At 40.5% G+C, this 20,623-nt stretch overlaps 1 protein-coding gene across 1 annotated transcript in view; it reads right to left on the bottom strand.

The window, feature by feature from the left end:
• The window catches only part of LOC311127347 (putative solute carrier family 22 member 31), a 33,322-nt gene that overhangs the window by 7,855 nt on the left and 4,844 nt on the right, over positions 1–20,623 (bottom strand). Inside the window, exons 2-3 of the mRNA XM_084159177.1 lie at positions 16,329–16,432; positions 15,966–16,120 (exon numbers count right to left, since the gene is read on the bottom strand). Of these exons, the coding sequence (XP_084015303.1) occupies positions 15,966–16,120; positions 16,329–16,432 (259 nt within the window). The remainder of the gene's footprint in view (positions 1–15,965; positions 16,121–16,328; positions 16,433–20,623) is intronic.

Here is a 20,623-nt window from a genome sequence, read left to right as displayed (position 1 = left end):
TGAAATAAATTAATTAGGCCCTAATCTATGGATTTCACATGACTGGGAATACAGATATGCATCTGTTGGTCACAGATACAGTCCCTTAAAAAGAAAAGTAGGGGCGTGGATCAGAAAACCAGTCAGTATCTGTTGTGACCACCATTTGCCTCATGCAACGCGACACATCTCCTTCGCATAGAGTTGATCAGGTTGTTGACTGTGGCCTGTGGAATGTTGTCCCACTCCTCTTCAATAGCTGTGCGAAGTTGCTGGATATTGGCGGGAACTGGAACGCGCTGTCAAACACGTTGATCCAGAGCATCCCAAACATCCTCAATGGGTGACATGTCTGGTGAGTATGCAGGCCATGGAAGAACGGGGACATTTTCAGCTTCCAGGAATTGTGTACAGATCCTTGTGACATGGGGCCGTGCATTATCATGCGGATGAATGGCACGACAATGGGCCTCAGAATCTCGTCACGGTACCTCTGTGCATTCAAATGGCCATCGATAAAATGCAATTGTGTTTGTTGTCTGTAGCCTATGCCTGCCCATATCATAACCCCACCGCCACCATGGGGCACTCTGTTCACAACGTTGACATCAGCAAACCGCTCGCCCACACAACGCTTCAGCCATCTGACCGGTACAGTTGAAACCGGGATTTATCCGTGAAGAGCATACTTTCCAAGCATGCCAGTGGCCATCGAAGGTGAGTATTTGCCCACTGAAGTCGGTTACGACGTCGAACGGCAGTCAGGTCAAGACCCTGGTGAGGACGACGATGAGCTTCCCTGAGATTGTTTCTGACAGTTTGTACAGAAATTATTCGGTTGTGCACACCCACAGTTTCATCAGCTGTCCGGGTGGCTTGTCTCAGACCATCCCGCAGGTGAAGAAGCCAGATGTGGAGGTCCTGGGCTGGCGTGGTTAGACGTGGCCAGCGGTTGTGAGGCTGGTTGGATGTACTGCCAACTTCTCTAAAATGACGTTGGAAGTGGCTTATTGTAGAGAAATTAACATTCAATTCTCTGGCAACAGCTCTGGTGGACATTCCTGCAGTCAGCATGCCAATTGCACGCTTCCTCAAAACTTGAGACATCTGTAGAATTGTGTTGTGTGACAAAACTGCACATTTTAGGGTGGCCTTTTATTGTCCCCAGCACAAGGTGCACCTGTGTAATGATCATACTGTTTAATCAGCTTCTTGATATGCCACACCTGTCAGGTGGATGGATTATCTTGGCAAAGGTGAAATGCTCACTAACAGGGATGTAAACAAATTTGTACACAAAATTTGACAGAAGTAAGCTTTTTGTGCGTATGGAAGATTTCTGGGATCTTATTTCAGCTCATGAAACCAACACTTTACATGTTGCATTTATATTTTTGTTCAGTATACAAGTAATCTGAACACAAGTGTGACGTGTGTATAGGAAGTATTTTTTATGTATTATCTTCAACATATCAGGATTTATTTCAGCATACTGAATTGGAATTTGAACATTTAAAACGGGTGTTTTGACACTCTGCTATAAATCAAAAATACATGACAACAGGAAGCGGCAACAGTATTAACTTATGTTTTACAAATGGTACTTAACATAATTTTTCAACATGATTCTACTTAAAATCAGGTAAAAACAACTGAATGAACCCAAAAACGTGCAATGATTAATTGATTTTGATGATATTAGTGAAATCGTGAAAATGACTTTGTCCTGGCTTCCCATAGACCAGTGTCCCTACACAGCGCTATGGAAAGCACTTTGTGAGGGAGCTTCTGATATATGGGTTAGCTCTATATTTATCCAACAGACATTAGCCACTGACACATTTCTGAGTGAGAAGAAGTAATAAAAACTGCTATTAATACATTTTGCTGACTGCTTTTAATTCAGCTAAACAAAGTCTTAGGTAGAACTCCCAAGGGCACAATCAGGTTAAATAATATATTCAAACTGAACTGTCCAGAATACAGAAATCTACAATATGATCCACATGACCATTTTACAAACAATATTACATTTTGAAGAGGAAACGTGTTTACATTTCACAGAAATACACTGAACTGACGTAGGAACAATAACCAGTAACTGCCCTAGGCTTGGGCGGTATACCGTATACCGGGGTATTTGGAAATAGCCACAGGATGGTTTTTCAATACCGTCAATACAGTTGAAACTATTTCTTTGAAGTTTGTCAATAAATTGACATATTTATAGCGTTAAGTAAATACCTGCAGTCAACTTTTGCAATACGTTAGGAAATAAAGCAGACCGCGTTCTTCATTTCACCTTTCACATTATAAAGCTTACCGTAGTTCCCCAGAACAGTTGAGCCAGTCAAGTGTTTGTTTGTAAACAGCACAACGGGGAAAAAGCGGGAGCAGGTGAGTCCAGCTGTGTATTGACAGGGGACACGTTTTATATTGAAAGTCAACAGTTTTTTTGCTTCAATAAAGTGATCAGGGATGTGCAACTATATCGTTTTCCTTCACAGAAAATACATTTGTGCAACATGTAGTATATTAAAATTATGTCTTTGTTAACGGTTTTTCATGAAGAAATGGAAGGTTGATTATTGCTATCAAGAGGGAAGGTTTTAGCGTGACGTCACATATGACAAACAGGAAGTGGGTGGTAAGATACGGGGATTGAACAGTAGAGGGAGCTATTCAACTCTTGGAAGGCTATATAAAGGGGGGAGCAACGACGGAGAGTTAGAATACAGCAAGATTTATTTGGGGTCTGGTTCTCCGGATATTGTGTCCGTACTTACGCTGGAACCTCGTGGTTTGAATAAAGGCCTTTGAACACGATCCAGTCTAAGAAGACTCCTTGATTGACGATAACACCTACGAATAACCTACACTACAAATGGAGGCTCCGCTGAGATATTGATTGCATCGTTGTTGGTCCCTTTCCTGGATTCGCGAGTTGACTACTGGCCAAGCCGGCTCTAAAGGTGAGAGATTACTCACAAAGAAATTTGGCCATTGGTTATCCCGCTGATTCATGAGAGGGCTTTGACGGTGTACAGTTAAAAGTAATTGGGTCGTGGTTGATGTGGAGTGTTGTTGTCGATTAGGAGTCTGATAACAAATATTCTAAATTTGGTTGATGGGTAACGGGGAATAATAGCATGTTTAGGACAATGGATTGGTAGAGAATAAAGGTTGGAAGACGTCTGCATAGTTAGGGCACCGGGAATCTGGAAAAGCCCTCGGATCGAGGCGATTCTTTAGGAATGGGCCATAAAATCCTTGCAACGCGTTATGTGGTGTAGGGTTAATTCTGGGAATTATTAAGCTGGACGAATTATATGTATGTTATATACTCATCGTATGGTTGACGAACTATAATGCTTGGGGTAACCTCTCTATGATTATCCAGAACTTACGGCAACACAAAGTTAGAAGGAGATATTACTGATAGACAATGATTTGGCCACGGTGCGGGGTGTTCATTTGTATAGCTAGTAGGCCGCAGTTGGCTAGAGGCTGAAGCTAAGGCTGGGTTGTTTCAGGCCACGTGGTGCCTCGTGGCTAAGGCTTGATTGTATGGTTCGGGCCACGTGGTACATCGTGGTTAAATGCTAATGCTAATGCTTAAGGCTAAATGCTAATGTTAATGCTTAAGGCTAAATGCTAACTGGGTTTTGTGTCACAGTGTACCTCAGGCTAATGCTAACTGCTAATGCTAATTGTGTTGCATGCTACATGCTACCGGATATCCTTAGAGATTCCATTGCGATGGATTAAAGTCTCTTAAACTTGTCACTGTCTGTAAGTCAGGTTGTATGTTTTGTGAGCGCTGTTAAATGTTGTTTGACTAGGAGGGGAACGAAAGGTACAGCTGGACTGGTATCCGTTTCGTGGAGGTGAAAATGTGGTTTTGATTGGATGTGCGCATGCGTGTGATTTTACAGGGCGAGAGCTACGACATGCGGTCGTGCTGAGTCGACGGAACAAAATGGTGGCGTAAGGTCATATGATTGTTTGGGGTTTCCTTTTGGGGGTTTAATGGCTACCGGAAAAGAAAGGTGAACATGACTCTTTTAAAATCGTTAAAGTAACTGTTATGTGAACGTTAAACTATTTGTTGAGATGTAGTACATTTAGAATTTAAATATATGTTGACGAAGTATAATGCATTGAATTGAATGACGGATTAAAATGAAATTAACATGTTTTGGGCGATCTGTTTATTCTTGGGTTCAGGTTTTAAAATGTTCTGAGCGATCTGTTTATTCCTGGGTTCAGTTTTGTAGCAAATATGAGTGGGGAATATTGAATGTAATAACTTGGTTAAGTGTATAAACTTTAAATGCTGGTCTGTACCGTTTTCTTCCCTTGTTATATGAGGCTATAGAACGGAGCGAAGGAGAGAGAGGGGGGCTAACGTGTGCGTGACGTGACGTGACAAGGTGTGACGCAGGCAGAGGATCATTCAAAATCAGGCTAGTACTTTTTTGTCTACAAAGTCTTTCCCTAGGATGTTGGATGCAATGATACTCTCTTACACGCTTGGCAACGGACTGATCAGTGAATAAAAGTTGCAGTTTTGGGTCTCTGTGCATTACTGGGCCTGACTGGGGGATTCGGTTGGAAAGCAGGTACTGACATTATTCTGTGATATTGAAATATTTGGGTTCATATTAAACAATGGTTTATATTGGTGTGGTATTGTTGTAGATTGGAAGTCTTTTATTCTGTGATATTAAAATACTTGGGTGCATATTGTTTTATTCTGTGATATTAAAATACTTGGGTGCATATTGTTTTATTCTGTGATAGTAAAATACTTGGGTGCATATTAAACAATGGAATTTATTGGGGTGATGGTGTTGTAGATTAGAATTCCATGTTGTTTGGATTGCTGTGGAAGTTGACTACTGGTATTTACTTTCCGGAGGGGTTAAGGTAAGTGGGTCCTAAATTGGTAAAATAGGTGTAGAAATAAAAATTGGTCTTAATTATTCATAATTATTCATGGTTGTTAATTAAAATTTTAATTGAATAATTTAATGGATTTTTTTTAGGGGGGTTTATTTTTAATTAAAATTTTAATATTCATATTTTAATTTGTTTAATTATTCATATTTTTCAAAAAAAATTAATATTCATATTTTTGGGGAAAATTTTAAATTCAGATTTTTAGAATTTATTTAATATTCATATTTTTTAATTTTTAATATTCAGATTTTTAAATTTTTTATTATTCATATGTTTTTTTGTTTTTTTTTTACTATTCATATTTAAAAAAAAAAAAAAAAAAAAATTTTTTTTTTTTTTTTTCTCTCGGGTTGTTTAGGTTATATTAATAATTAAAAGGGGGGGAAGCCATAGGCTATATAGGCTAAAATAAATAGTTCACAATAAAGAAAGATAAAAGAGGACTTACAATGGGGAGAAAGGATAGCAAGGCTATGAAAGTTATTACACCGGTTAATATAGTCGAACATAGTAATCCTTTAGTTAAGGGTATTGCGAGATTATCCGGCAAATGGAACAAACGTTGGCCTGACATTGAACAACCCTGGCCAGAGGAAGGGACTCTTAATCCGGATGTTATCAACATCATGAAAGTACTTCTGTCAATTTACAAGGCAGATCAGAAGAAGGGAAAACAAAAGGAACGACGTAAAGAGAAGAGACAAAGGGAGCTGGGTGTTCTTAAATTGTTTGAAGACGAAGGACAAAAACTGAGGAAAGATACCAAAGACAAGGGAAGCAAAGGTATGGAGAAAAAGCTAAAGGAAGAGACGTCGACAGAGAAACTGAGGGTAGAGGTCGGTATACCTTTCTCACATACGGATTCAGCGAGAAGACCCCCACCGTATGAGAAGGAAGTTGAGCTTAGGGATGCTTATCCTCAGCTTCCAGTAATCCTCCAGCAGGGGGATTATTACATCAGAGATGAAGATGAACAAATTATAGAGAGAGGACAAGCAGAAACGACCGTAAAAATGCATCCAAGCACCAAAGGTGGAAAGAAAACGAGAAGTCTGAAAACTAAGGGTGGTATGAGATTAAGTAGGATGGAATTGGAGAAGGACGATGATGATCAGAGTGATTTAGAGGGGATCATGGGTGGATATGATCCGGTCATCAAACGGAGGTTGGCCAGAACGGAGAGAAGGGGTAAGGAAGGTTTGAAGAAGAAGGATACAAGATATTACAGTGCTGAGGAAGGTTTGAAGAAGAAGGATACAAGATATTACAGTGCTGAGGAAGATTCGAAGAAGAAGGATACAATATATTCGAGTGCTGAGGGAAGCAAAGATGAAGACAGCGATAAAGAGAAGACTGAAGGTGCTGCGTATTCGAAAGGAGTTTGTCCTGCAAAGACTGTCGCAGAAGAAATAGATGGAGATATAGACCAATGCTTATCAGAACTGAAGAGTGCAAGGACTGCAGGAGAAGTAAGAGAGTTACAGGAAGAACTTCAGACGCTGACCATACGGAAGGAGAGACAGCTGAGAAGAGAGTATGAAAAAGATGAGACAAAATATGCATTAAGGTCAAGGAAAGATAGCACGAGCAAAATGGTACCAGTTATCATTCGAGGTCAAAACTTTGAATATAAGCCGTTGCAAAATACCGATATGTCGAACATACTTGAGAAGCTGCCTATTCTTCAGAATGGGGCCTATCCTTGGATTTCGAAATTGGAGGAAATTACGGTGGGAACACAGTCTGCCATAGGAGACGTTAAGAGACTGTTGGCTAATCTCATTGGGATTCCGGATATGGAAGAAGTCTTCCAGAGGGCTGGACTCATGAGATATGTTGGGACGGCAGTGAACGATCCTGAATTGTTGGCTGCAAGTAGGAATCGTCTGTGGAGAGCATTGAAAGATACATTTCCAACGAATGTGCATCCTGATAATATTCTGATTGATCCACTAGGACAACAAGAAAATCCGAGAGCTTATGTGTCAAGATTTCATCAAGTGTGGAGAAATATTACTGGAAATGATCCAGATGTGAGTCAAATTGAGCAGTCAATTTTGAGAGCTAAACTGCAAATGGGACTGCCCTCCCCAGTAAGAAACAAGAAGCATGACAAAAGGGGTCTATACAGATCACATAGCTCATCAAGTGGATCTGTACAGGAAGAAGGAACTCAACCAGAAAGAGCAGGACGAAGAAACTCTCCGGAAACTTAATCTAATACAACTGGGAGAGAATAAAAAGGATAAGAAACAAGCTTTGGTTATGCAGAGTCCGTGTGCACCGAACCAACAAGCGCTGCCACAGCTTCCACCAGAACAGTTCCAACCGCAATTGTACCAGCCACCAATGGCGGCACCAGTTAATTCATACCCACAGCCAATTTCTGGGCAGACACAGAATTGGAGAGGGAGAGGTAAGCCAGTCTTCCCGCCGTCTCCAGATGTGTGTTATAATTGTGGACAGGTTGGTCACTTTGCCCGTGAGTGTAATTGGTCAGGAGGAGACCTTAGAGGGAATTTCAGAGGAAGATACAGGGGCCAGTCAAAAGCATCGGGAGGACCGGTGAACCCCTACAGGGGTCCGGAGCCAGGATTCTAGAGGTGCCTAGATGATTCGAAAGGGGGGTGTCAGCTGGTAGCGTCAGGATCGGAAAGAGATCCAACAATTGAGGTGAAAATAAACAACCGACCATTGGAAGTAATGGCGGATAGCGGAGCTGCGTTCACCTGTGTTCGACCTGAAGATGCTACACATCTCCCTATGTCCAATCAACTCGTTAGGACAATCGGATTTGAGGGAGTAAAACAGCTGATTCCTCTGACGGAACCAATTGAGCTCTGCTATAAAGATCACAAAATTAAAATACCCATACTGGTATCAGAACATACACCTGTTGCATTATTGGGAAGAGATGCCTTGTGTAAGTTGAACTGTACAATCAGATGTACACCAGACGGCTGTCTGATAGAAATGCCAAAGGAAAGGGTTTACCAATTGTCGATGATGACGGAGATGGATTCGTCTTCAGTATTCTGGATTGGAAATCTCAGTGAAGATTTTATGAAGCAGGCTAAGATATGGGAACGATTTATTGTTGCAAATATGCCGGATGCGAAGCTTCCGGAATATCCATTCCATTGTACGCTTAAGTATTTCAAGAAGGCTGCTCAACCACAATCAGAGGAATGGTTGAGTCATCAACCGAAGAATGTTCAACTTAGCTCAAGTTGCATTATTTTAGGACCACAAGGAGCAGCTATGAAGATAAACACCGATGATTATCTGAATAGAGAATTTGAGATTGAGAAGAGTGTGCCACATGTTACCTTGTTGGTTTCAGAAGGCTATGAGCAAAAGCAAATAGGAGAAATGATGACAGAAGCAGAGAAACTTACTTTCAGACCAACGAAAGAAAATTTGGCGATCTGGAGAAGTGAAGATCAACGATTTCTTAAAATAATGATTTCGGCTCAAGGACAAGGAGAGCCACAGGCTGTAGGAATGACACATGAATCTATTTGCAATATGAAGATTGATTCAGATCCTATGAAAGAGGAGATGTTGCAACAAGTTCCAGAAGGGTTGTGGTCTCAACATAGTACTGATATTGGACTTGTAAAATCAGCTCAACCTGTGAAGGTTGAACTTCGACCAGGAGCCAAACCTCCATGGAAAAATCAATATCCATTGACAGAGGAAGCAATCAAAGGGATTGAACCACAAATTGATGGACTTTCGACAGTAGGGGTTTTAAGGACAACAAAACACCCTCGGAGTAACACGCCTTTGTGGCCTGTAAAAAAACCAGATGGAAGTTATCGTGTAGCTCATGACTTGAGAGCAGTAAATGAGATAGTGATTGACTTTCCAGCAGATGTGCCAGATCCTCATACCTTGTTAGCTCAAGTTCCTCCAGATGCGACACATTTTACAGTACTGGACTTATGTGGAGCATTTTTCAGTGTTCCACTTAGTGTAGAGAGTCAGGATTTATTTGGGTTCACCTATAAGGGACAGTTCTATGAGTACAATAGAATGCCACAGGGGTACCGGCATTCACCGCATATCTTCAATAAAGTACTGAAGGAAGATTTGGTAGGGATAGATCAGATATTGCAAAGCACTGTCATTCAGTACGTGGATGATATAATGGTTTGCTCACAAAATAAGGAAACATGTCATAGGGACTCAATTAAATTACTACAGGTATTGGCAGAAAAGGGACACAAGGTGTCACAGAAAAAGCTGCAATATTGTCAGGAGAAAGTTGTATATTTAGGTCAAAACATAACTCATGGTCATAGAAACATTTCGGACAAGCAGGTGGAAACTATTCGTAAGGCTCCAAAACCTAGAACAGTCAGAGAAATGATGACATTTCTGGGTATTGCTGGTTATTCCTCCGCTTGGGTAGAGGATTATACTAGTTTGATGGCCCCATTGAGGGCTATGGTGAGGGGTACTGAGAGTGGTCAACTCCATAGCAATCTTTCCTGGACACAGGAAGGCCATGTGGCATTTGAAACTATCAAACAGAGGTTGCAGGAGGCACCTGCACTTGCACTACCAGATTATTCAAAGAACTTTTTGCTATATGTGTCTACTTCTACTGGAGGTAGATATGCATGCGCGGTTCTTTGTCAACCGACAGGCATGGGGACGAATCCTCAGCCTATTTCCTACTACTCTACTGCTTATTCAGAGGTAGAACTAGGGTTACCACTGTGCTACAGAGCAATGGTGGGGGTGTATTCCATGTATGACAAAGCATCATCGGTCACGATGGGCTACCCCGTGACAATTCTTACCCATCATAGTCTCAGAAATCTTTTGAACTATGGGAAGTATACATTGACAATGCCTAGGCTCAGAGACTATCATAGACTCTTAGAGCAGGAGGATGTCACCCTTGTGAGATGTGATACAGTAAATCCAGCCGAGAGTTTACCAACTTCCGAGGATGGTGAGCCACATGATTGTGTCCAAGAAGCAGAGAGATATTCGAGGCTTCGATCAGATTTACAAGCCTTTCCATTACGTGAGGCAGACCTGGAGTATTGGACTGATGGGTCTTGCTATCGGGTAGGAGATAAGTTATGTGCTGGTTATGCAGTAGTTAGAGGCAGAGGGACGGGATTTGTTGTTGAAAAGGCTGAAGTAATACCACAGCCTGCGTCTGCACAACTTGCTGAACTTGTGGGGCTAACAGAAGCATGTTTGTTAGCGGAAGGTAAGCGAGTAACCATATACACTGATTCAGCATATGCACATAGTGTATGTCATTTGTTTGGGGCGGTATGGAAAGGTCGAGGGTTCAAGAAATCGGATGGTTCTCCGATACAACATCATGCACAAATAATGAAATTGTTGCATGCTATGATGAAACCTACAGAGATAGCGATAGCTAAGTGTGCAGCTCACAAGACAGATATGTCAAGAGTGACACAAGGGAACAAAGCTGCTGATGAAGCTGCAAAAGCCGTCGCAGGAGCGGATAAATTGGGAAAAGTTTTTCTGGTCACTCATGTAGTGGACTTGGAAGACAAAATTACGCTTCGAGATGTAATTTTGATGCAAGAAGCCGCTTCTATGATCGACAAACAGCTATGGCTAGACCGAGGAGCGGTCAAAGATGCTACTGGTCTGTGGAGAAACCATGAGGGGTTGATAGTAGCGCCTCTAGACCTTCTAGGTCTGATGATTCAAGAAGCACATGGCTTAGCTCATGTTGCGAGGGGGGAGGTTCACAGAAAGATCACAAAGGAATATGGTTTTTGGGCTCCATATTTGTTTGAACAAATTGATTATTTGATAGGAAGATGCACTATCTGTCTTAAAAATAATGTTCGAAGAGGGATACCTGTTCATCCAGGTTACATTCCTACACCCAGGGGTCCTATGCGTGAGTTGGTCATTGACTTTGTTGATATGATACAACCAGTGGATGGGAAGAGATACATGTTGGTGGTTGTAGATAGATTTTCACGATGGACGGAAGCTTGTCCAACCAAGCGTAAGGATGCTCAGTCGGTTGCCAAGTTCTTATGTAAAGAGGTCATAAGCAGGTGGGGATTACCCGATCGAATATCCTCAGACAATGGAAGAGAATTTGTGGATAAATCAGTAAAATTGATGTTGCAAAAATTGGGAATTAAGCAACGTCTTGGAGCAGTTTATCACCCACAAAGTCAGGGGATGTGTGAAAGAATGAACGGTGTCTTGAAGAACCGCATTGTGAAGATTTGTCAACATACAGGTCTAAACTGGATAGCGGCGCTTCCTTTAGCACTAATGGTGTGTCGCTCAAGTGAGTTACGTGATCTACGTATGACACCCCATGAGTTGGTAACAGGAAGAAGGATGCCAACGCCTTGTTTGCGAACAAGCGGAAAGGGTCCAAGCTTGGCCCTGTTGGAAGATGAAATGAGAGCGTACGTTACATATATGGCCAATTTTCATAAAAAGTTGTCCACATATGTTTCTGACAGGCAAAGACAAGAAGAGGTGCAGAAGGCGCCTGAGGAGGATAAGAGGAATACAGTACAACCGGGAGACAAAGTATTCGTAAAGGTATTCAGGAGGAAGTGGTATAACGAACGTCGTGACGGACCATTTGAAGTGGTTCGTAGTACTGGAACAGCTGTCCAGATTAAGGGGTCTCCTACGTGGTATCATTTGTCACATTGTGTTAAAGCGCCTACAGAAGAGGTGCCACGCGTAGAGAGAGAAGATGGAGATAGGGGAGAACAGGAAGAGGGAGAGATTGTCAATGTTGGGATTAACGTTGATAATGATGACACTTCTGATTATGCCAGAGATGACTATGCAGGGGATGGAAAGGAAGGAGGATTTGGGGAAATTGATTTCCAATACGTCCCAGAAGCAACAGGGAATATTTCAGTGGGATGTGAAGCAGCAGAGATTACCAAGGGCAACTCTGGTAAAGGAGAAGCTAGTGATTCGGTTGGACAAAATAGGCCTAGACCAGTTAGGAGAAAAGTCAGACCAAAACGTTACGAAAACTAGGAATGAAGTAACAACAATAACACCAACACGTCAGTCTGTTAGAACAACAATGGGAAGCAATTTAACTCTTTCAACATTGACAGTTGGTAAAGCCATAAATATATCGCATTCGATTACAAGGGAACCGATAGTGCCAGCACCAATTTTAGAACAAAAAACATCAACTAAATCAACTACTTTAATGTTAACTTTGAAAAGATTTAAGGGTATGACGGCAATAACAAATGTAGGAGGTATGATACCGACACCAACAACAACTTTTCTAAAAGTAAACGATGTAACTGAAATGACTCAGCAAATAGTGGTAGAGAACAACATAGGTTCATCTGAAATAGTACAGGATAATATCATGGAAGAACAGGATGGGTTTTTTGGGTTCAACTTAACATCAGAAGATACATCTGATCAATCCCGCTCGGTAGGGAAAAGAGACGCTAAATGGAAAGCAAGTGGATTTGATTCGGCGGTTTTGAAAATTAAAGATCAATGGGCAGGGAGAAATCTTTGGTTTCAGCAATTAACTCATGCTGTAAGATCAGTGAGGAATCTTGAGGGTCCATGTCTGTTGAGAATTCCAGCACCAGAGACGTGGGGTTCAATTTTACAGACGGTTGCTCAACCATTGGCGGGTGGGTGTCAGGCCTATGCGTTGAGATGGCTGTTGTATCATCAACGAGTATTGACAGACAAAGACATGTCGTTGTCACACCATTTGTATAAGCCTAGTTATAAGTGTTCTTGGTTAAATGAATTTCCCTATGTGAATATGGTGGGTGGTAAAGAAAGTCAGGTGACAGTGATCCCTGAAGCATTTGAGGTGAGAGCAGTGAGAGCTAAAACTTGTATTTGTTCTAATAATACAGATGAGGTAAATGGTATGTTCATGGGAATATCAGATTGTGATGGGTATATGTTGACTTTGGGTAAACACGGACGAAAGGGTAAAGGTGACAAATATAATGTAACTTTTTATGCACCAGGTAGTGAGAAGGGCAGGACTTTGATGGTGATGGATCAATTTTTCCCTATCAATGCAACTATTGGGAATTTTAGAGATATTTGGTGGGTTTGTGGTGATAAAGCATATATATTTTTACCCTATGGATGGAAAGGGTGTTGTTACATGTCCACGTTGAAGCTTCCATATGAGGTTTTTACAATAAGAAGAGGAGTAGCACCGACCCCAGATCAATCTGAAACTACTGTTGAAAATAGGGTTAAACGAGACATGGCTAAATTTACTAATCTTGAAGCCTACCATTGGAGAATAAGTCTGGGAGAGAAGTGGGGACTTGGTCTTTTTCCATGGTATGGTGTAACATTCTTAGCAGATCATATTGATAATATTACATATACGTTGCAGGGCTTTGCAAATGAAACAATAAGAGGGTTTCACCTTCTGTCAAATGCTCAAAGAAGTCACAGACTGACGCTGTTGAAACATGACATGGCTCTTGATTATATTTTGGCAAGACAAGGTGGCTTATGTTTGGCTATGAATCTGACGGGGGATGATTGTTATACTTTAATCCCAGATAGTACCGATAATATCACGAGTGTTATCGATGCCTTGAAGAATATCAGGGATGCATTTGGAAGATCTGAGAAAGCTGGATGGTCAGCGAAGTCTTGGTTGCAAGATCAGTTAGGCCCAATAGGAGCAGTGATGGTTCAGATTTTAGTCGCAGCTCTGATAGCGCTGTGTGTGATGTTTTGCTTTTGTACTTTGTTACTGACCTTTGCAAAAGCTATGATATTAAGATGGGTTGGTGTTGTGATGCCTGGAGACAACACTCAGATGCCATTGTTGATTGTTCCGGATCTGGACGAAGATGGACGAGGGGGTCTAGATGGACTACTGATGGATAAATATCCTTTTTGATTATTTGATCATTTTACAATTTTTTGTTTTCAATATTAGTGTGATTTTTAGTATGATTTATGAATCAAGGGGGGAATGGGTTTATGTGATTCATGCATCATTTATATATCAGTTTTATAGTCTTAGTGGATAGTGATGTTTAATTTGAAAGTGTTTTTTGGAAAAGATACTGTTTGGTCTTTTTCTTTTTCTTCCAGAAGCATTTGGATGACATGTGGAGATTGAAATACTCAAACAAAGACAATATGAAACGACAATATGACTGGAGGAGATGAAACAAGGAGGGTGTGGCCGATTCCATCAACAAATCCATTGGAAGTCGGGACTACAGGGAGATGAAGTGTAGTGGTCTACATTCCAGTGTCTGCAATGAAATATAGACATGTGTAATACATAATTGTGTCATATTTTTAGGTATTAATTTTTGTAGAATGATGTTTGATGTTATTGACTACATGTAAGGATCTTAGATGTTTTTGTTTATTTCGATGGGGTTTAGGGAAAGGACGTTTAGGCAGGGAGAGATTCCCTTTCAGGTCCTATGGGTTGACCAGCCTGAGAGTGGATGTTTCTGGATAGGATTTTGTTTACAGGGGCTTACATGTGTAGTTAATTGTATTATAGTTTCAAATGTATTTACATGGTTTATGAGGTTATCTGGAGTACCGAGGTGGTTGCCTGGGGCAGAGGGACCGTAAGAGAATTTTACTGTCTTGATTGATGGATGGATATCTCAAAAGATGGCTGCCAGACAGTTTTTCGCTCTTACACTCCATAGAGATTTCTTCATATGTCATAGTAATGTATTCATACTTCACAAACAGTTGTTCATATTTCATAGTAATGTATTTACACTTCATAAACAGTTATTTCATAGAAAGGTATTTACACTCTAGAGAAGAATGTTTTTGGTTTAAGGTTAAAGATACTCAATAAGATAAATTGGTACTGGTCATAATCCTATTGTTGTCGAGACTTTTTAGTTTTGTCTCGAAGGGGGGAATATGTAGTATATTAAAATTATGTCTTTGTTAACGGTTTTTCATGAAGAAATGGAAGGTTGATTATTGCTATCAAGAGGGAAGGTTTTAGCGTGACGTCACATATGACAAACAGGAAGTGGGTGGTAAGATACGGGGATTGAACAGTAGAGGGAGCTATTCAACTCTTGGAAGGCTATATAAAGGGGGGAGCAACGACGGAGAGTTAGAATACAGCAAGATTTATTTGGGGTCTGGTTCTCCGGATATTGTGTCCGTACTTACGCTGGAACCTCGTGGTTTGAATAAAGGCCTTTGAACACGATCCAGTCTAAGCAGACTCCTTGATTGACGATAACACCTACGAATAACCTACACTACAAACACATTCAGAAAGTGCGCAACGCTATTTGGCTAGCAGCCACACAAGTAAATGAGCTTACAATGAAATAGCAAGGTTTTTATTGCATAAACGATGCATCGCCATCATATTTCCAATGTTTATCATAGAAAGAATGTAGCCAGCTACATTTCCTAAGGTTTTGCTTAAATGTAATCTTGCATTTTACCGGAGAAAAGTAGGCTACACTGAGAAAAGTACAGGAGAAAAGTAGCTACACATCAGTCAGTGCGCTGTCTGCTGATAGAATGCCCATTGGATATTTCTTATGTGTTTTATTTAAAAAATTCTGGGTGAAAAAACACCTGCATTTTGCATTAACGCAACCCGTAAAATGTAACTTGCTAGTTGTCTAAGTAAGTGACTGAATTAATAAGGGGACGGGGCATCATATCGTGTTAGCTTTCTTCCGTGTTTGAGAAGTCAAAGCCCTTTGGATGAGTTATCTGTACAGCTGCCCCTGCCATCTTGATTTCCTTGCATTTTTTTTATCCTCTCCGTTCTCGTCCCATCTGCTATTACTTTTGTTAATTTTGTTAGCATTCTGGTAATAGATGCCCAATGGGCTTTTTTGAATTTTTTGGCATACTAAACCGGTAATACCATTAATCCCGAGATGAGAGAAGGAAGGTATGACGATTTGAAAATCTGGATACCGCCCAACCCTAAACTGCCCCATTAAGTGTGTACTCAGGAGTGAGAGGTATTAGTAGGGTAAGTCAAGTATACTCACTGGCGAGGTAAGAGGAGAGGAAGACCCCAGCCAACATGGCGCCTTGAGACAGGCGTAGCAGCAGAAACACTACAGGGCTGTTGGACAGACACACAGCTACTCCTAACAGACCGGACAGAGACACAGACAGCAGGAAGCCCTGTCGACGACCCAACCTGAACATAGAGAAAATAATACAGTTAGATACATAGCTTCCTATGCTTACAGCCACATACACACATATTAAACACTCATAATAGCATCAATAACAGAAACATAAAATACATAGGGTGAAATTAATAAAATTGTAGTTTACAATTATACAAACATACAACAGAAACATCATGAACACACACACATGAAACATGCAGAGGGTGGAGTTACCAGTCACACACTGTGCCCAGGAGGACATATCCCACAATCCACCCTGTCATGAAGCAGATGTGCTGCAGAGGAATCTTCCAGTAGTCCCCACACACTAGGTTCCACTGTGGAGCAGAGCGAGAGAGCGAGATGGTGAGTCATTCCACCTCAAAAAGAACAATAAAGAGGATTTCAACACCCGCCATCTCAGATTGTTCTGAAATCGTTTCTGTAGTTAGAAACAGATAAGATTAGCATTCCTCAAACATTATTTGTTGAAACATAATTTAATCTCTGAGAAATTAAGCTAATTGATTTTACCCAAATTGGCCATTTTAAATGTATAGGATTCATATAGTAACTATTTGGGTGCAATCAATTAGCTTAATTTCTCAGAGATACAATCTTATTTCAACAAAACAATGTTTCAGGAAGGCTAATCTTATCTGTTTCTAACTACAGAAACGATTTCAGAACAATCTGAGAGGGCAGGTGTCATGGCTTTCTGAAATGACATGGAATGACCCTGTTGCCACATACAGTACCAGTCAAAAGTTTGGACACACCTACTCATTCAAGGGTTTTTCTTTATTTTTACTATTTTCTACATTGTAGAATAATAGTGAAGACATCAAAACTTTGAAATAACACATATGGAATCATGTAGTAACCAAAAAAGTGTTAAACAAATCAAAATACACTACCGTTCAAAAGTTGAGTCACTTAGAAATGTCCTTGTTTTCGAAAGAAAATCAATTTTTTTATGTCCATTAAAATAACATAAAATTGATCAGAAATACAGTGTAGACATTGTTAATGTTGTAAATGGCTATTGTAGCTGGAAACGGCTGATTTTTTTATGGAATATCTACATAGACGTACAGAGGCCCATTATCAGCAACCATCAGTCCTGTGTTCCAATTGCACGTTGTGTTTGCTAATCCAAGTTTATCATGCTAAAAAAGGCTAATTGATCATTAGAAAACCCTTTTGCAATTATGTTAGCACAGCTGAAAACTGTTGTGCTGATTAAAGAAGCAATAAAACTGGCCTTCTTGAGACTAGTTGAGTATCTGGAGCATCAGCAATTGTGGGTTCAATTACAGGCTAAAAATGGCCAGAAACAAATAACTTTCTTCTGAAACTCGTCAGTCTATTCTTGTTCTGAGAAATTAAGGCTATTCCATGCGAGAAACTGCCAAGAAACTGAAGATCTCGTACAACGCTGTGTACTACTCCCTTCACAGAACAGCGCAATCTGTCTCTAACCAGAATAGAAAGAGGAGTGGGAGGCCCCGGTGCACAACTGAGCAAGAAGACAAATACATTAGTGTCTAGTTTGAGAAACAGACGCCTCACAGGTCCTCAACTGGCATCTTCATTAAATAGTACCCGCAAAACACCAGTCTCAACGTCAACAGTGAAGAGGCGACTCTGGGATGCTTACCTTCTAGGCAGAGTTGCAAAGAAAAAGCCATATCTCAGATTGGCCAATAAAACTAAAAGATTAAGATGGGCAAAAGAACACAGACACTGGACTTTTTCTTTGCAACTCTGCCTAGGTCAGCATCCTGGAGTCGCCTCTTCACTGTTGACGTTGAGACTGGTGTTTTGCGTGTCTCGCATGGAATAGCCTTCATTTCTCAGAACAAGAATAGACTGACAAGTTTCAGAAGAAAGTTATTTGTTTCTGGCCATTTTGAGCCTGTAATCAAACCCACAATTGCTGATGCTCCAGATACTCAACTAGTCTCAAGAAGGCCAGTTTTATTGCTTCTTTAAATCAGCACAACAGTTTTCAGCGGTGCTAACATAATTGCCAAATAATTTTCTAATGATCAATTAGCCTTTTAAAATGATAAACTTGGATTAGCAAACACAACGTGCCATTGGAACACAGGACTGATGGTTGCTGATAATGGGTCTCTGTACGCCTGAGATATTCATTTTTTATTTTTATTTTTATTTATTTTTTAAAATCAGCCGTTTCCAGCTACAATAGCCAGTTACAACATTAACAATGTCTACACTGTATTTCTGATCATTTTGATGTTATTTTAAATGGACAAAAAAAAATGCGTGACCCCAAACTTTTGAACGGTATTGTATATTTTATTTTTGAGATTCTTCAAATAGCCACCCTTTGCCTTTATGACAGCTTTGCATTCTCTCAACCAGCTTCACCTGGAATGCTTTTCCAACAGTCTTGAAGGAGTTCCCACATATGCTGAGCACTTGTTGGCTGCTTTTCCTTCACTCTGCGCTCCGACTCATCCCAAACCATCTCAATTGGGTTGAGGTCAGGTGATTGTGGAGGCCAGGTCATCTGATGCAGCACTCCATCACTCTCCTTCTTGGTCAAATACAGTGGTCTTACACAGCCTGGAGGTGTGTTTTGGGTCATTGTCCTGTTGAAAAACAAATGATAGTCCCACTAAGCCCAAACCAGATGGGATGGCGTATCGCTGCAGAATGCTGTGGTAGCCATGCTTGTATGTTTTGTTTTTCTCTTCCCTTCCAGAGATGGAGTCAATTTAGCCGACCAGCTCACAGGAAGGACAGGAAGAGGAGAGGAGTTGTCTGGTTGTTGTTTTGACCTCCCTCATTGTACCTTTCTTTTCACACACACATCAGTTCCGTTTAAATTCAGTCAATTCATAAAGTCATTTGTTTCTAAAGTCTTAGGATAGCATTCATTATTTGGGTTACATAGATTTCTGAATTGACAGATTTGAAACTCACACACTGGAGAATTCACAGATGCTCTTGTTGGTCTCTTACAAGACTAAAGGTGAATATATTTATTTTATTTAAAACCACTTGAAAACCAGGGTGTTCCATCGACTGGTCCATGACGTCCAGGGGCCATTTGTTTGTTTAGCTGTGTTATGGCTACACAGTATTTTCTTATTTTCAGAGAGCCACACACACACACATCTCCTCTCTGTACCTCAGATCTCCAGTGCCCTGCCCCCTCTCTCTTTATGGCCATGTCTGAAGTCCCCCTACTATGTCTAGGCTTTATGAGTAGTCCCTGTATCTGTCTGCAGTTGTGCCAAAAATACATGCTCTTGTTGTTCTCTTACAGATTACAGGCTACACATTAATTTAGGTATTTTTACATGCACACACACACACACACACACCTTTCAATAGTTGTTTTATTTTTTGTAAAACTTTTTATTTTTTAAAGGTGCTATCTAGAACCTAAAAGGGTTCTCCGGCTGTCCCCATAGGAGAACCCTTTGAAGAACCCTTTTGGGTTCCATGTATAACCTTTTCCCCAAAGGTGTCATTGTACGCTGATGATTCATGTTGTTTTCTTTTAAATCCACAACTAGAATCCCTCCACAGCTTCATAGAGGATCTAGATACATTTTCTAACCTCTCTGGATTACAACCAAATTATGACAAATGTACTATATTATGTATTGGATCACTAAAAAATAAAATGTTTACATTACCATGTAGTTTACCAATAAAATGGTCTGATGGTGATGTGGATATACTCTGAATACATATCCCAAAAGGAAATGATCTCACTCCAATACATTTTAATAGAAAGTTAGCAAAAATAAATAAGATCTTGCTACCATGGAAAGGTAAATACCTGTCAATTTGTGGAAAAATCACCCTGATTAACTCTTTAGTATTATCCCAGTTTACCTATTTGCTTATGGTCTTGCCTATGCCTAGCGAACAGTTTTTTAAATTATATATGAGAAAAAAAATATTCCATTTTATTTGGAACGGCAAGCCAGACAAAATTAAACGGGCCTATTTATATAATAAATATGAATTCGGAGGACAGAAATTATTAAATATTAAAGCATTAGACCTATCACTAAAAGCTTCAGTCATACAAAAGTTATACTTAAATGCGAACTGGTTCTCCAGCAAATTAGTAAGATTCTTGAACATTGGGTGAGACAATGGCCTTTTTCCCTTTATTCAGATTACAACCTCTCACTTTCAGTTATTTAAAAAGGAAATCATCTCCCAAATATCACAATTTCTAAAACAAGCCATAGAAAGTTGGTTGCAATTTCAATTTAATCCTCCAGAAACGACAGAACAAATAATGCAACAAATATTGTGGTTAAACTCAAATATACTCATTGACATTACTTTATCCTATCCCAGGTATTCCTTAAAGAGGTGGGGTTTCAAGTGTTTCCGGAAGGTGGTGAGTGACTCCGCTGTCCTGGCGTCGTGAGGGAGCTTGTTCCACCATTGGGGTGCCAGAGCAGCGAACAGTTTTGACTGGGCTGAGCGGGAACTGTGCTTCCGCAGAGGTAGGGGGGCCAGCAGGCCAG

Source organism: Coregonus lavaretus (genome assembly GCF_964263955.1).
Source record: "Coregonus lavaretus genome assembly, chromosome: 4".
Classification (NCBI taxonomy): domain Eukaryota; kingdom Metazoa; phylum Chordata; class Actinopteri; order Salmoniformes; family Salmonidae; genus Coregonus; species Coregonus lavaretus.
Note: the sequence above shows the minus strand (reverse complement) of the source record. Positions and strands in the feature narration are given on the sequence as shown.